A 17,975-nucleotide genomic window follows, 5' to 3' on the forward strand; every position below is an offset into this window, starting at 1 on the left:
TGTGTGCAGACTCTCTTCGGTGTCCGAACTCCCCCCCCCCCCCCCCCCCCCCGTGTACACTACATTGGGTGTGCACGTTAAAGATCCCGCGATTGACAAAAGGGTCTTTCCTGGCAAAAATTGCTTAGTTAATAATTGTCTACCTATACCCGTGTGACTTGGAATAATAGGCCGTGAAAGGTAAATATGCGCCGAAATGGCTGCAATTACTGGCCGTATAAAATTTCATCTCACACGGCATCACTGCAGAGCGCCTAGAACTGTACCCACGGAATATGCGCGATATAAGCCTCATTGATTGACTATATTATAAGCCCAACAATGTGTAAGCTGGGAAACGATTTTCAATGGAGTATTGTGAATCCCCAAGCCCTAATTGCGTCTCTTAGGGTGCAAGGGCGTGTCTGCTTTCAGAGCAGTGTAACCTTGTGTCTGTTCGTCTTCTCACTGTTTTGACCACCCCCTGTGTCAGTCTGTCTGTCTGTCTGTCTGTGTCTCTGTGTGCGTGTGTGTGTGTGTCTCTCTCTCTCTATCTCTCTCTCTCTCTCTCTCTCACCCACTCACTCACCACATCCAACCCTTTAACCTTTAAAGCTTAGTTCATCTTGTTGTACGCAGTCCTCAGTCTTTCGCCACCGTAAGCCCGCTAATTGCAAGATGCCAACGCCGGTGTCTGGTCCCTTGAGGCGTCACCATGCATGACTGGAAATCTGTGATAATCACACTGCTAAATGATCTCAGGGACCTGTGGACGCCGCAGCCATTTTTCACTTAGCCTCCGGGACCATCTCCCTTGACCTTCTCTGTCCGTCCACCAATATGTTTCTGGGTTTTGACAGGGATACCTGTCCTGTGGATTCTTCTCTTGTTTCTTTGCAGTTTTCACTGTGAACTTGTTGTCGGATAGATCCCGCTGCTTCTCCGTCCGCCAATGCGTCTCTGGCTTTTGACAGGGAGATCTGTCCTGTGGATTCTTCTCTTGTTTCTTTGCAGTTTTCACTGTGAACTTGTTGTCGGATAGATCCCGCTGCTTCTCCGTCCGCCAATGCGTCTCTGGCTTTTGACAGGGAGATCTGTCCTGTGGATTCTTCTCTTGTTTCTTTGCAGTTTTCACTGTGAACTTGTTGTCGGATAGATCCCGCTGCTTCTCCGTCCGCCAATGCGTCTCTGGCTTTTGACAGGGAGATCTGTCCTGTGGATTCTTCTCTTGTTTCTTTGCAGTTTTCACTGTGAACTTGTTGTCGGATAGATCCCGCTGCTTCTCCGTCCGCCAATGCGTCTCTGGCTTTTGACAGGGAGATCTGTCCTGTGGATTCTTCTCTTGTTTCTTTGCAGTTTTCACTGTGAACTTGTTGTCGGATAGATCCCGCTGCTTCTCCGTCCGCCAATGCGTCTCTGGCTTTTGACAGGGAGATCTGTCCTGTCGCTTCTTCTCTTGTTTCATGAGGGCTTTGCTGTGAAACCGTTCGCAGGATACATCCTGCTGCTTCTACTTGTGTCTTTTGGGCTCCTTTGGACTATTTCTTCCGCTAGTATGAATCCTCTCTCCAGACACCCGGGAACATGCCCCTAATGGTTTAACATTTATTATCACCATCTCTCCTGGCATTTAGGGTTGTGGCAGAAAATCTGGAAATGACCTATCAACATTCCCTTCAGCGATTGAAAGGGCGCACTAGGTTAACCCCCCCATCCCCCACCCCCACCCCTTGCCTACTTGGCGCTTCGCACATTCGACTATATCCCGTCCAAATTTGCTTTGGGGGGGTCAAGTGAACCCGTCTTTTTTTCGTCCCAGGCTGAAGCTGCGTCTTTGTTATGGTTGTTACACTACCGTATATTCGGTGCATAGGTTTCACTCTGTCCGTTTGTTTGTTTGCTTTTTTGTTTGTCTGTGTCTTTGTTTGTTTGTCTGTCTGTCTGTCTGTCTGTCTGTTGGTCCGGACTTAGATGAGATCTCTTGTACAGTGACTGTACTTATTTCTTACGCCAAGCTGGGTACTGTTGCTTCTAGTTCTATCTATCTATATCTATATACGGGTTGTGTGTGTGTGTCTGTCTGTCTGTCTGTCTGTCTGTCACTTCGCGATGCACGGCCAAAGTTCTCGATGGATCTGCTTCAAATTATTTTGGTGGGCATATTCAGGTAGACCCCGGACACAATCTGGTCGATGCAAATTTTCAACACGTGCTCTAAGCGCGGCGCGGTGAACCGATTTTGGTTTTTCTGTAGATCCATTCCCAGTAACTCTTCCTTATCTTCTCCAGTGTTTTGCGCGTTTATCTCCCTTCCTTCGTGTGGCGTCAATCACGTCAACACGTGCTCTAAGCCGGCGAACCGCGGCACGCTGCATACTCCGTCTCGCGATCCACCCGGCGAAGCGGGTAATCATCTAGTCTCCAATACACTGTCTGGGCATGTTTGGCTGTTTCTTCCACCAGGATATATATCATTAGATCCTGTTGCTTCGTGTGTGCCTCTGGGGTTGTAACTCTTCCACCAGGATGGATCCTGTCGCATCTCATGTGTCCGTCTGGTCCTGGCGTCTTCCTCCACCAGACTGGATCGCTTGTCCTACATGTCTCTCTGGGCTTTGGGGGTAGGTCGATCTTCCGCCAGGGTGGACCCTGTTGCTCCTTCTGTGCCTTTTGGGCTTTCCTTGATGTTTCAGTTCTTCCAGTTTGGTGGATAGATCTTTGAGCTTTTGTTTGGATCGTGTCATTTTACTAAGTGGCCGTTAGGACAGTGTCGGTTGAGAGCTAGGCTATATAGTATACGTCTCCTGCTGCAAAGATACCTCAGTTTGAGATATTCTCTCGATCCGTTGCTAGTAACGTCACTGCTGTGTTGCTCTTGACTTCACGGACGGCAATTTTGTAAGTCTGTTGCATATCAAGAGAAATGCGTGACTTTCTTTGCTTCTTGCAAACAAACCCTGTTGTGTCTAACTTTTGCCAGTGTTGTTCCAAGTCTCAGAGGTCAAAAGGTCAGTTGGACCTGAATTAAAAATATATAAAGGTCCAGTGTTTTTCCGCTTGGTATGAAAAAAGATGATCAGAAGACCTCCTGCATGTCAAAACTATCGGGACGGTCGACCCGCCAGGAGTCACAGACACCAATGCGTCAGATCAAGCGAGATGCGTCAATGACCGAAGACCGAGGCCTGGGCCGAGATGCACGACAAAGTTACCACCCAAACGGGAGCCACCCGCAGTGTTGGATTGGTTGAAACTGAGATTTGTTGTGATTTCAACGAATCAGAGCCCGCGGTTTGTTCTCTCTCGTTTGGGTGGCACCCACGTTGGTTCATGCCCCTCAGCCCTGGGAACAACACTGCTTTGCATAGATTTTGCATTCGTTTGCCCCCACAAAGCATGTGGATCACCCCGAAGTCTCTGTGGGTTTCTTTGACTTTCTCTATAGGGTTTCTGAAAGATAGAGCAATTTTCCTTCTCCAACGACTACAGTGGTAAGCGTCCATGACAACTCATTGACCTGTGTCAACTAGCAATTACATGCCTCCTGTCATTCTGACGTGTTCCTGTTTGATTGTAATCATCTCCTCTCGCTAGAGCAGTTGTTAAGTGTCCCTTCCATATCCTTTCTCGTGTCCTTGGGTATGATTAGCCTTTCTATTGACCTTTTGGTGCCGTTGTGACGCTTTCATCTTTCGCCGTGTTGATATTTCGATTCTCGGCCTCGTTGATCTAGTATAAACTCTACACTGAACAAAAAAAACACCCTTCGATAGTACTGATGAGCGACCTTGTGTACCTTACATTCATGGGGCCAAATTTGTCCAAGCAATTTTTTTTTTATTTAACTTTGAAATTTGATTCATCCTAAAATGTTTCCCTTCTTACTCAAGGGACGTAACCACTCGGTACACGTTTTCGAAGAATTCGATTTTGGGAGTGAAATCTATTAAATTTCACCACCAATTTTCTTCACATGCAAGAAACTGACATGCTTTTCGTCCATAAATAATTTCACTTCTTAATTTTACCAAGAAACAACATTTCAGTCTTGAGTATATATCGAGGGGGAAATATGTACACAGGCGAAAGATGAAATCGTGACACCGTCACTAGCACTGTATAGTGTGCGGGTGCAGTCGAACCTGTTTCTTCCTTGTCTTTCGTCAGCTGAGAAGTACAAGAATGGATTGGTACATGCTTGGTGGGGGGGGGGGGGGGGGGGACAGAACTGCAATACAAACGATGAAGAAATAGAGAGAGAGAGAGAGAGAGAGAGAGAGAGATGGGCAGGAGCTAGGTTGGTGGGGGTGGATGGGTGGGTGTTGGCCTCAGTCAGGGAAAAGCAATAAAGGAACTCATCACAAAAAGGGACAATCTGTCATCACGAGATATTTTCATTTATAAGTTCAAGATGAAGAACGTGTTGACCCACATCCGGAGTGTCAGTCTATTGATATTCAGTGTCACTACTCCCTTCGTGTCTCTGGTCCTGGGTAATTGTACTGGGCAGTAACAAGGGAAGCCAGGACACTGGGGACCAAAAGCACATTATGACACAGAAACTGAGATGGGTTTCATGACATGTGTGCTGAAAATATCATTCGTACAGGCAGATCGACATACAGACAGATTAACGCACACACTACGCATGCACGCACGCACACACACACACACACACACACACACACACACACACACACACACACATACTCACACAGCTTTACGTCTTTCGTTCTGGGAATCAAAATGACAAGGAAGTAAAACAAGATTGAAGAAATAACAGAATTGCATGCATACGACAGCCAGCGAAAACGATCCACTTCTTCCATTCGCGAAAGGAAGTGACCAGGAAGTGAAAAGCAAGATAAGCTTCAAGAGCCCAGTCAAAAACGTAACTGCACAAAGCTCAGTGCGTCAGCAGAACATTTTGTAAGATGAACAGCCAAACCACCCTCTCCCACCAGAGGAGCCACTCAACAGTAGGCTAAAACCCACAGAGAGAGGACCATAAATTTGTTGCAAGCCACAGCAAACAAGCAACTCTAATCCCTCTTGATCACCCCCCCCCCCTCATCACCCCATTGTCCCACCACCCCATGGCCCCACTACCCCCCCCCCCCCCCCCCACTCTCTCAGTCCAAACACACAGAAATGGAACAAGCAAAACAGGGCTTTGCTATTAATGTTTTCCTTGTCCTCTACACTAAATGTGACAAGCATGGGGAAAACAGACATATTATTTTTGTGACAAAATGAGTTGTTAATTCTGCGAACTAGAAAAAAGGATGCTAAGTAACATGCACAAAAATAGATTATTTCTGTCTTTCTTGGTTTAGAAATGTCAAGTTTTGAATGCACAAGGGTCCTGGACCCAGTTTTCTGGGAATTCAACTAAGGAGGTACTGAAATTGTGCTTAGGGAGACACACAGAGTTGCAAGCAAAATAACCCTCCCTTTTAAGACCCTGTTTTCTCAGACTTTCTGTTCATAACCTCTGAAAATGTACCCCCCATTTCAAGACTCACTCCTTTTAAAGACCTCATTTTCTAAGATTTTCAGAGGTTGTAACAGGGGGGTTCCACAGTAGCAGTTGACCAATCACATGTAATGCACCGACTTATTATATATATACCATTTGGTTTCAGCTGAAGCTGAATCCTGTTGGAAGAGTAGAAGTTCAGCTTCAGTACTTCAAGGAAGAGGATAATCGTGGTAAGTTGCTTGCTCTGTGTTTCTTTTTGAGAAGATTGATTGGAGTAAAATTGTGTGTATCTGTGGATGTGATGGTTTACATTTTGTTTGAATTGATATTCAGTAGAGGATGTTCTGAGAAACATGTAACTCTGTGAGGATGTTCAAGTGCTTCTTCTTCTTCTTCTGCAATCGTGGGCTGAAACTCCCACGTACACTTGTGTTTTTTGCACGAATGGAATTTTACGTGTATGACCGTTTTTATACCCCGCCATTTAGGCAGCCATACGCCGTTTTCGGAGGAAGCATGCTGGGTATTTTCGTGTTTCTATAACCCATCGAACTCTGACATGGATTATAGGATTTTTTCGTGCGCACTTGGTCTTGTGCTTGTGTGTACACACGGGGGTGTTCGGACACCGAGGAGAGTCTGCACACAAAGTTGACTCTGAGAAATAAATCTCTCGCCGAACGTGGGGACGAACTGACGCTGACAGTGGCCAACTGGATACAAATCCAGCGCGCTACCGACTGAGCTACATCCCCGCCCTGTTCAAGTGCTGAAAAGTCAATGTCTTAAAAAAGGGGATCGACGTCTTAAAATGGAAGGCGGGGGGGGGGGGAGTCTTAGAAGGGGGGCTCCACTGTACGGTTAATGTGCATGATTACTCTGATTTCTCTGATTGTTATTGACAAATTTCTTAAAACAGATGGATTGAGAGGAAGGTAAAGGTATACTATCCTGAGGAGTACGTACAAAAAATATGCATTCATTATTTTTTTTATTTTTTTTTAGGCGGTTCAGCAGCTTCACAGTTGCCCCCAAACGAGAAAGCCACCGGCATGGGCATCATACGAAGAGGTGCCATGAAGCAGCAGAAAGTTCACGAGGTCAAGGGTCACCAGTTCATCGCCAAGTTCTTCAGGCAGCCATCTTTTTGTTCATTCTGTACAGAATTTATGTGGTAAGTGTTAATGTTCTGTTGTGTGTACTGTCATTATAGACAAATTCGTTAAGTAATTCTGTCGGGTTTGTATTGGTTGTGAAAGAGCGAGCTCGAGTACCCTTGCTTTTTCTCAGACAAACTTATGACGTGGTTCCTGTACACGTGTATGAGACACACACCCTCGCTAGTGACTAGCCTGTAATGTCACTGGGAAAGTTTCTATTGACTCCACTGGGGTGATCAATGTCTGATGGGGCAAAATACTGTTGGGGAGTATAGCACTTCACATTGATTGCTTGAATTCTTCAGTTTTATATCCCTATGAAGACAAATTCAGGGCCTAGTTCATACTTCAAATCCTGTGATGAAGCTCAGCACTTCATTGGTTGATTCTGGAGGTGTTTTTTTTTTACCCGTTTTAATCATTCAGGGCCTAGTTCACTCAGTGCATTTAAGTAATATGAGGCAACAACAACAAAACAAAATGAACGTAGAAAAAAAAAGGAAAAAAAGAAAAGGAAAATAAGATCATGCAAATTGATACATCATTTTTATGTACATCTGCTTCAATAGTATTTCATAACAGATTTCTTTTAATTGGTTCCATCACTTGATATGTAACTTCCATCACTTGATATGTAACTTTGTAAATCCATTAGCTGTGCTGCATGAACAAACTGAATATGATATCAAACTTTTAAACAGCCATTGACCAGGAAGATGTGTCATTCGAATTGCCATAAAGTTGCGAGATACTATTAAGTAGCAAGGGGAAGGAAGCACTTTGGGAAACCAAAAATGCTGGCTTATTTGTCATGAATGCTTTTTCCATTTGTAATTTAGCATGATGATTTTAACTGGAAGTTGACACTCAGGGTATGTGCAGAATGATTCAGCAAAGTCTGAATGAAAGTCACACCCTCAGCACTTAATTGCTTTTAATTTTTATGTTCTTCTGCTCTAATTTATGAAAGTTGGTTGGAGAGCTAGTTGTATTAAATCTTAGTTTTAAATTGTGTTGTGGATTGACACCCAACCAAAGCCAATGTGACCAAAAAACCTGGAATAATGTTTTAAAATTGCCCCCCGCGGGTTAGGGGGAGTCCCATATATTGGTTGGGACGAGAAAGAATTTACCCGATGCTCCCCAGCATGTCGTAAGAGGCGACTAACGGATTCTGTTTCTCCTTTTACCCTTGTTAAGTGTTTCTTGTATAGAATATAGTCAATGTTTGTAAAGATTTTAGTCAAGCAGTATGTAAGAAATGTTAAGTCATTTGTACTGGAAACTTGCATTCTCCCAGTAAGGTAATATATTGTACTGCGTTGCAAGCCCCTGGAGCAAATTTTTGATTAGTGCTTTTGTGAACAAGAAACAATTGACAAGTGGCTCTATCCCATATCTCCCCCCTTCCCTCCGTCGCGATATAACCTTGAACGGTTGAAAACGATGTTAAACACCAAATAAAGAAAGAAAGAAAGTTTTAAAATTCTTTGCTCTAATTTATATATGTTGTGAATGTTGTTTTCTTTTCAGGGGACTCAACAGACAGGGATATCAGTGTAAAGGCAAGTGTCTGTCTGTCTGTCTGTTTGTATGACATGTATGTCTGTTTGTCTGTCTATCTCTGTCACGTTGTTTGTGTCGTTATCTGCCTTTTTATGTGTGTGTGTGTGTGTGTGTGTGTGTGTGTGTGTGTGTGTCTATGTGCATATATGCAAGCATCGGTATCCTTGTGTGGCGGAATAGCCAAACAAAAAAAGGCTTATGTTATGTTAAAAGATGACTATTTTAACATGTTTTTTTTGTGTTTTTTTTCCTTTCCACAGTGTGTCAGTGTGCAGTTCACAAAAAGTGCCACAACAAAATTCTTGCCAAATGCCCGGGAAGTTCCCTGGAGAGCGAAGAAACCATGGTAAGCTGAAAACAGAACTCACAACTTAAATGAGAGAGAGAGAGAGAGAGAGAGAGAGAGAGAGAGAGAGAGAGAGAGAGAGAGAGAGAGAGAGAGAGAGAGAGAGAGAGAGAGAGAGAGAGAGAGAGAGAGAGAGAGAGAGAGAGAGAGAGAGAGAGAGAGAGAGAGAGAGAGAGAGAGAGAGAGAGAGAGACGGACAAGAGGGGGGGGGGGGGGAGAGAGAGGGGAGAGAGACACAGACGAGGGGCAATAGAGAGGGAGTGAGAATGGAAGAGAGGATATAAAGAGTTTCAAAGAGAGAGAGAGAGGGCAAGACAATTCTTTTGTTAACAAGGGTAGTAGAATGAACAATGACTTCTGTATCTGACCTTCATCTTTACCGCGGTGAATAGAGAAAAATAAACAGCTAGAACTAATGTCACAAATTAGTTTCTGAACCAAATTATCAACAGAAAGTACATGTACTTGTAGTATTTGTATAAGAAATGTACTACAGAGGAAAGAAGAGAAAGAGAGAGATGTGTGCTCACTTTTTTTCGCCACACACACACAAATGGATAGTATCTATTTGTCCTCAGTATATATACATATTTCTTGTTTGACATTGCAGATACTGAAAGAGCGGTTCAACCTCAACGTTCCGCATCGTTTCAAGGTCAACAACTACATGACCCCCACTTTCTGTGATCACTGCGGCACCATGCTGTTTGGTCTCTTCAAGCAAGGCGTCAAGTGTGAAAGTAAGTGTAAACAATTTAATGGGGAATTAGACATACTGATGTTCTAGCTTTCTTGCCTCATTTCTGTTTGTTGGACAGTAGGGGGCCGGGGTAGCTCAGGGGGAAGAGCACTGGACTTGTGATCCTAGGATCACGGGTTTGAATCCAGGCCAGGACAAACAAGGGTCAACTTTATGTGAAGATTCAGAGACGGTATCCATGTCCCACCCCAGTGTCACCTTGTTCATTCTGCAATAAATGCAGGTGGCTGATTGCACCTAAACACGCAAACACCTGTGTGTCTCAACTGAAATCGGGATAACACCAGGGAACATGCCCATAAGGCCCAAAAAAAACAAAACGTGTGGTTACGGTAACATAGCCCCAAAAAATAGGGTAGGAAGGTAGGCAATCGCTTTTTTTTTTAAAACTTTTTTTTCTAATATGTACAAATTAAACCTACTTGACAGGGAAATAAGTGTGCGACTCGGGCGCTTTCGCTTTCATTGCGTTTTCTGCACTCGTTTTCTTGTTTTTGTGTGTGTTTTTTTGACAAATGTAATAAAAAGTTATAGGGTTGGCCCCTAAAAATAGGGTAGGTCGGGTTACCGTAACCACACCTATTTTTTTTTGTAGGCCTAATGGTTTCACCATGAGGGCGTAAAACATTATCATCATTGTTGGACAGTGGCATCAGCAATGTCAGGCCCCTGCTCCTGGTAAAGGATGCTTGCGGACATGCTGTCTCTTTGTATATTCATTTTACCAAAGAAATCCTTCTCATGGCAGGCCACCTGCAATGTAGGGACATTTTTCGATGGTCTCCAAGGGTGTCCTTTCATCCCAGGTATAGTTGTAACAGAAATAATTAGACAGAAGAAAGAGATGGCAAGGTAAACCTTGCAGTGTTACAAATGCCATGGGGAATCTTGCAACAGCAACATATCTCGTGAGTATATGAATAAAAAAACAAGAAAGGTATGTTATGGGAACGTTTAATTGTGACAAAACAAAATGTTACAAAATGGGACCTTACCGGCACGGTTGGCCTAGTGGTAAGGCGTCCGCCCCGTGATCGGGAGGTCGTGGGTTCGAACCCCGGCCGGGTCATACCTAAGACTTTAAAATTGGCAATCTAGTGGCTGCTCCGCCTGGCGTCTGGCATTATGGGGTTAGTGCTAGGACTGGTTGGTCCGGTGTCAGAATAATGTGACTGGGTGAGACATGAAGCCTGTGCTGCGACTTCTGTCTTGTGTGTGGCGCACGTTATATGTCAAAGCAGCACCGCCTTGATATGGCCCTTCGTGGTCGGCTGGGCGTCAAGCAAATAAACAAACAAACAAACCTTTAGGAACGTTTAATTGTGACCAACGAAAACGTTATATACCATACCTTTAGTGGAGGTCCTTCGTTGCTGCCCGACATACCAACCGGCACCACGGGCAGTAAGTAAGTATATCATACCTTTCTTGTTTTTGGATTCTGAATTTTGGAATGTTGGCAGTCTAGTTGTTTTGGTATTTGTTTCCCCGTCAGTACAGTGGAACCCCCCTTTTAAGACCTCCATAAATCTGAGAAAATTGGGTCTTAAAAAGGAGGGAGTCTTAAAATGGGGGTAATTTTACAGAGGCAATGAACAGAAAGTCTGAGAAAACAAGGTCTTAAAAAGGAGGGAGTCTTAAATTGGGGGGTCTTAAAAGGGGGGTTCCACTGTATAGCTGTTGGGGTCTATGTCGACCAAAAGAGTGGGATTCACTGTAGGTCGAGTTCCTGTAGGTGGATTCCCTGTATACCTAAGACTTTAAAATTGGCAATCTTGTATACAGGGAATACCACAGGGTGTAGTTCCTGTAGCGTTTTGCTAATATCAATGAAAGTCACGTGATGCTTAGCAACATCGTTAGAATTTGATGTTTTTCGATCTTTTTTTGATATTTCTTAGAAATTCGAGTATGGTTTGCAAGTTTTATTGAAAAACTGCACCCTGTGGGATTCCCTGTATACTAGATTGCCAATTTTAAAGTCTTAGGTATACAGCTAATCCACCTACAGGAACTCGACCTACAGGGAATCCCACTCTTTTGGTCGACATAGACCCCATCAGCGTCAGTATATGGCATCAGCGGCTACTGATGATGTGAAAAAAGTGATTTTACAGTGTGTGTATTGTTGTTGTTGTGCAGCGTGTGGCATCAACTGCCACCACCGATGCCAGAAGCATATGCCCAACCTGTGTGGCATCAACCAGAAGATACTGGCGGAGGAACTGGCCAACATCAGGAAAGCGTCTGTGGGATCTAGACCCTGGCTGGACAAGTCTTCTGCTAGTGCTATGGTGAGCGTCTGTTGTCTATTCTCTTTTTGTGGAGATTTTTTTTTGTTTTTTTGTTGACATGTATATGCTGTACATTACAGGACATCACATAAAAAAGGGGACAAAATCATAAAACAGAACACACTTGGACAATTACAACACACAGGGGGCGGGGGGGGGGGGGGGTGATCAGGGCTTGGTGCTTGCAGTATCAAAAATATGTGAAACTCTTTTAGCCCCATCCGTTTTACTTCTAGATTTTTGGCAGACTTGTCAACTACTGTACATCTATGTCCACAAGATTTCACTTTTATTCTTCAACTGGTACATTGATGTACATTGTCTAATGTTCATTTTTTTTCAAAATGAAAGTTAAAAAGCCATTCTTTTTGTTTGACAACTACATGTAATTCAAGTGACGTCAGTTCCGAGATTGCTGTCGCTATATGGCGACATGAAGCTGTAAGGGTTAACTGCTGAGTTACTCTTTCAATCTTCATTTGTCCACGCTTTTATGTCAATAAGACCATCCCTAAACTTGGACGCAGACCAAAACTCAACATTCAGATGGCTGCATGACTTTGCTTTTAAAACCTTCATCCTTTTAAAGAAAACAAAAATGTCAAAAATCAACATCCACATTGCTTACTGTGCTGTTGACAAAGGAAGTACAGTGCTTTCAAAACCTTTATCCATTTTGAAAAAAAATGTCATCTTTGCAAACAGGGAGAATCCCAGGAAGAAGATGAGGAGGTCAAAAGCGAGAGTGATTATGAGAAGATCTACGAGGATATCTGGCAACTGACCACTGACGTTGCTACCCCTGTACCTCCTCCGGCCGTCAGGCGAAAATTCACACCCGAGGAGTTCAACTTCCTCAGAGTTTTGGGCAAGGGCAGCTTTGGAAAGGTATGTGTGTGCTTTTTGTAATTTTTGGGGAGGTTTATGAAAAATACTGTGGTTTTTTTTTAAGTAGCTTTTTATATGTGAATCCCTTTTATTGTGTCTTTAAGTTTCTGTGGTTAGGAGCTTGAGCACGACAGCCAAACCTCCTTCGTGGCGGCCCTTTTATTTATTTTTTTATTTTATTCTTAAAAAGCATCTTAAGTCGGGGTAAAACTTGGGATTATGCCCCTAATGGTTTAACTGTGAGGGCGTTAAAAAACATTTACCATTGTCCCACTGTACAGGGGAACCCGTACCTCTCTTTCAAGACCTTCAAATACCTAAGAAAATCAGGTCTTAAAAAGGAGGGAGTCTTAAAATGGGGGTCAATTTACAGGTGTTATGAACAAAAAGTCTGAAAAAACAATCTTAAAAAGGAGGGAGACTTTGGGGTTCTGAGAAAATCAGATCTTAAAAAGGAGGGAGTCTTAAATGGTAAATTTACAGGGGTTATAAACAGGTCTGGAAAAACAGTCTTGAAAAAGAGGGTGACTTCAATAGTCTCCTGTCCGCCCAGCCGACCTTCCCCTTGACCCTGCTTGTGACCTCGATGTTTGATGCACCCCGCAAGGGGCACGGTAACTGATCTCTAAGCACCCAAAACCTCAAAGAGAGATAACTGGCGGAAACCTTCCTATTGTAATCTCCTGTCCGCCCAGCCGACCTTCCCCTTGACCCTGCTTGTGACCTCGATGTTTGATGCCCCCCCCCCTCCCCCCGCTAGGGGCACGGAACTCTGTAAGCACCCAAAACCTCAAAGAGATAACTGGCGGAAACCTTCCTATTGGGCGGTCTTAAAAGGGGGGTTCCACTGTACCAACGTTGTTTCGCTGTGGTGCAGGTGATGCTGGCGGAGCTGAAGGGCCAGAAGAAGTTCTTTGCTATCAAGGTGTTGAAGAAAGATGTGGTGCTGGAAGACGATGATGTGGAGTGTACCATGATTGAACGCAGAGTTCTGGCCCTTGGCTGTGGCCATCCCTTTCTGACGCATCTGCATAGCACCTTCCAGTCCAAGGTAAGATTTGGAGGAGTGACAGTAATAATAATAATAATAACAATAATAATGCATCTTTGGAAGAGAGAAAGCGAGCACAAAAATACATATTATATACCTGTGTGTCGGGGATATTGTAGCCTGGAGGCAAATGCTATCTTTTGAACATGGTTGTTAACTTTCCATTATAAAGTGCGTATATCTGGGGTTAAACCCTGCTCAGTAGCACACACTCCCCCCCCCCCCCCACTGCACCTCCCAGTACTATGCTTTTGTCTTCTGGGGTGGTATGCAGAAGAAAGTGCCCAGCTGGGTGGGACCCAATGTCTAGGTATGATTGGTTGAAGTGAAGATTTTGAGATTTTCACAAAAATGACTTATGCAGTGTTTGGGTCACACCCAGTTGGGTCCTTTCTAGTGCACACCGCCCCTGATCTGGCCCAAGAATGACTGCACTTGATATTCTTCCTAATGCCTTTCAGACATTGCTTAGTTGATTTTATCATTACCCTTAGCTGAGAGAATGTGAATTTTTCCTTCTTTAGTCAGAATTTGTACAAAACTTGTGCATCTTCTGTGATTTTTGTGTAACAGAGACATGATTAAAATACTCAATATAAATGAAAAGAATTTTTATTCCACTATTGCAGAGCCATCTGTACTTCGTGATGGAGTACCTGAATGGTGGTGACCTGATGTTCCACATACAACTCACTGGAAAGTTTACCGTACCCAGAGCACAGTAAGTGTGTCCGTCTGTCTGTCTGTCTGTCTGCCTGCCTGTCTGTCTGTCTGTCGGTCTGTCTGTATGTCTTTCTGTCGGTCTGTCTGTCTGTCTGTCTGTTGGTCTTTATATATCTGTCTCTGTGTGTCTGCAGTGTGTTAGCTTTTATACACCAATGGTACATGCTGCAAATGGACTCAGATTATATATATAGAGAATACTACATGGCTTGCTGTGTCGTACCAGATTTACACGAGTTGTTTTTTTAAATATTGAACTGCGAACGAAAGAGAGCTGTTCACTATTTGAAAAAGCAATGAGTGTAAATCTGGTACGACACAGCAAGCCATGTAGTATTCTGTTTATCCTACATACTGTACTTACATGTATTTTACTAAAAATGTCCTGCAGTCGAGGAAGCTAACTTGAAGACGCTTGGTTTGGAACCTTGATCTCTTCTAAAGCATCGTGCAATCTATTACGTCAAAGTAAAGAAACGTCACTCTGAAAATGTGGTGCGACGTTTTAGTTCTAAAAATTCATCGAGGGTAATTAGCGAGCGCAATTTATTTTCTATAATGACGTTTGTCTCGGTGACTTTGGCATCATAAGCAGTGGAAAAACAGGTCCCTGCCAGACTTGCTTGACATGACCTCATTTACATGATATACACACGTGTGATTTGAACGATTATTATCTCACGAGTGTCTCTCTCATGTAAGTAGGATACAGTGGAACCCCCCTTTTAAGACCTCCATAAATCTGAGAAAATTGGGTCTTAAAAAGGAGGGAGTCTTAAAATGGGGGTAATTTTACAGAGGCAATGAACAGAAAGTCTGCGAAAACAAGGTCTTAAAAAGGAGGGAGTCTTAAATTGGGGGGTCTTAAAAGGGGGGTTCCACTGTAAAAGACTTGACTTCTCATCATGTATCAATAATGTTTACACCGTGGGATAGTTTACTATTTTTCAATTGGTTATGTGAAATGTAAGTTTTTTTCATATTGGGTGACATTTTTTAAGTTCCGTTTAGAAAAGTCTTGTAAATTGATTCTTGGTAATCGTAAAACCTGGTTATTTTGAATGGGATATAAACTTGAGAGTTTGTTAAACTTAAGTGAAATAGGCTGCGTGGTGCACCATTACCATTTTAAGAGGACTGTCGAGAAGACCAATAAACTTACCTTTTCATTTAGAGACGCAAGTGAAATAGGCTGCGTGGTGCACCATTACCATTTTAAGAGGACTGTCGAGAAGACCAATAAACTTGCCTTTTCATTTAGAGACGCACAGGCTGAAGCAGAAAGTTTACTGGATTTGTTGTTTCTTTTCAGATTCTATGCAGCTGAAATAGTGTGTGGTCTTCAGTGCCTGCATTCAAGAGGCATTATATACAGGTGAGCTTGCACAATTTAATAACCGTTTTTTGTATTTTTGACCAAAATATGACATTTTACACAGATCGAGATAGTCAATCTTCCTCCGAGACCGTGCTAGCGGTGGAGGTGAACAATAACTGCCAAGATCTGTGTAAAATGTCAATTATTTTGGTCAAAAATACAAATAACATTATTTTATGTATGTATCGATTCTGGTGACAAGTCCTTTTAGTATTTATGATTGAACGCACACAAACATGCACTATTTTGTAGTCTCGGCTGGCCGCCTAAATATGAAGTTTTGTCGGTCTCTGACGTCACATGGCTCAAAGAAGGGAAATTCAGTGTTCAATCGATACATTCTTCTTTACTTTTTTTTCTTTATTCGCCTTTTTACCCTCCATTTCCCACTGTTTGAAGTGGAGCTGGGACAACAGATGATTTTCAAACATAACTCTGTCGGGTTTGTGTGGGTTGTGAAAGAGTGACTACCCTTGCTTTTTCTCAGACATTTATTATATTGACACGTGTTTGAGACGCACCCTCTCTTGCTAGTGACTGGCCTGCAATGTCACATGGGAAAGTTTCCCCATGTGACATTATTTCCCACATAACAGGGTTAATTATACATCTTTGATGTATTGCCTAAGGCAACAACAAAAAAAGTCTGTTTACGGTATCCCGACCGACCCTATTTTTTTTGCGCGACCCTAGACTTTTATTTGGCATTTGGGGAAAAAAAATTGAAAAAAAAAGGTCTTTGTTTTTTGGCAAAATAACTTAAAAATATGTTTTTTTGGAGAAAAAAAAATGAAAAAAAATATCCCGACCTACCGACCCTATTTTTTTGAGTCACTTGAGAAAAAGTGACTCTATGTAATCGGTCAGTGTTAGTCTGTCCGGCCGGCCGGCCGTCCGTAGACACCACCTTAACGTTGGACTTTTCTCGGAAACTATCAAAGCGATCCGGCTCATATTTTGTTTAGTCGTGACCTCCAATGACCTCTACACTTTAACGATGGTTTCGTTGACCTTTGACCTTTTTCAAGGTCACAGGTCAGCGTCAAAGGAAAAATTAGACATTTTATATCTTTGACAAAGTTCATCGGATGTGATTGAAACTTTGTAGGATTATTCTTTACATCAAAGTATTTACATCTGTAGCCTTTTACGAACGTTATCAGAAAAACAAGGGAGATAACTAGCCTTTTCTGTTCGGCAACACACAACTTAACGTTGGGCTTTTCTCGGAAACTATAAAAGTGACCGGGCTCAAATTTTATGTGAACGTGACTCCCAGTGACCTCTACACTTTGACGTCTGCTTTGGTGACCTTTGACCTTTTTCAAGGTCACAGGTATGTCTTGAAGGAAAAAAATTGAAATATCATATCTCTGAAACTATTCATCGGATTTGATTCAAACTTTATAGGATTATTCTTTACATCAAATTATTTACATCTGTATTGTGTTGTGAATAGCAATTTCTTCCTGTCCATCTGATGCCTCATATAATATTCAGAACTGCGAAAGTGACTCGATCGAGCGTTTGCTCTTCTTGTTTGCACTATGTTACCGTAACCACACCTAATTTTTTTTTTTGGCCTAAGAGAGAACCTGTGTCAGGTGAGCATGTTGTAGCCTGAAGGCAATGCTATCTTTTGAACCAGCTGTCTTCAATGTTGCAGAGACCTCAAGCTGGACAACGTGATGCTGGACAAGGATGGTCACATCAAGATCGCTGACTTCGGCATGTGCAAAGAAAACATCTTCGGTGACAACCGCGCCACCACTTTCTGTGGTACACCTGACTACATCGCTCCGGAGGTGAGGGACTGGTATTTTGGGTAAACCTGCTGCTGCAGATGTGAAGAATCAGAGAAAGTACCGTAAACTATGTGTACGCCCAGCCCACCCCCCCCCCCCCTCCCCCATGCACCAAATTTGCCCAAAAGTTGGAGGTGGGCGTTTACTAGGTTCTATACCCTTTGCAGGAGCGGTTCCTTTGCTAGAATAATGATATATTGGTCACTTGGCATGGAAGAGTTCAAAGGATGCGTTCTTGCACAAAACTGACGTTCCTCTCTCTCATTCTCTCTCTCACTCACACACACACACACACTTACACACACACATACACACACACACAATCTCTTTTTTATTTCCCTTTATTCTAATGATCAAAAATGGGGGCTGGGCGTTTGCTAGGTACTGTTCTTTGTACGCAGAATTTGACTAAAAGTAGGGGGTGGGCGTTCATTCGATACTGGGCGTATACAAGGTAGTTTACAGTATTGTTAGGCCTTTTTAACGTGATTTCATCTGAGAGATATAGAGTGTGTGTGTACAGTGTGCGTGTGCATGCGTACA

The 17,975-nt window shown here is 43.1% G+C and overlaps 2 protein-coding genes across 2 annotated transcripts in view; both read left to right on the plus strand.

Moving 5' to 3' along the window:
* LOC138965047 (protein kinase C delta type-like) overlaps positions 1-17,975 on the plus strand; it is a 58,943-nt gene that overhangs the window by 4,818 nt on the left and 36,150 nt on the right. The window lies entirely within an intron of this gene.
* LOC138965045 (protein kinase C delta type-like) overlaps positions 1-17,975 on the plus strand; it is a 34,136-nt gene that overhangs the window by 4,682 nt on the left and 11,479 nt on the right. The window contains exons 3-13 of the mRNA XM_070337174.1: positions 5,625-5,691; positions 6,467-6,635; positions 8,155-8,186; positions 8,448-8,533; positions 9,144-9,273; positions 11,436-11,587; positions 12,293-12,475; positions 13,353-13,526; positions 14,156-14,247; positions 15,562-15,624; positions 17,294-17,432. Of these exons, the coding sequence (XP_070193275.1) occupies positions 5,625-5,691; positions 6,467-6,635; positions 8,155-8,186; positions 8,448-8,533; positions 9,144-9,273; positions 11,436-11,587; positions 12,293-12,475; positions 13,353-13,526; positions 14,156-14,247; positions 15,562-15,624; positions 17,294-17,432 (1,287 nt within the window). The remainder of the gene's footprint in view (positions 1-5,624; positions 5,692-6,466; positions 6,636-8,154; positions 8,187-8,447; positions 8,534-9,143; positions 9,274-11,435; positions 11,588-12,292; positions 12,476-13,352; positions 13,527-14,155; positions 14,248-15,561; positions 15,625-17,293; positions 17,433-17,975) is intronic.

Source organism: Littorina saxatilis, linkage group LG4 (genome assembly GCF_037325665.1).
Source record: "Littorina saxatilis isolate snail1 linkage group LG4, US_GU_Lsax_2.0, whole genome shotgun sequence".
NCBI classification, from domain to species: Eukaryota; Metazoa; Mollusca; class Gastropoda; order Littorinimorpha; family Littorinidae; genus Littorina; species Littorina saxatilis.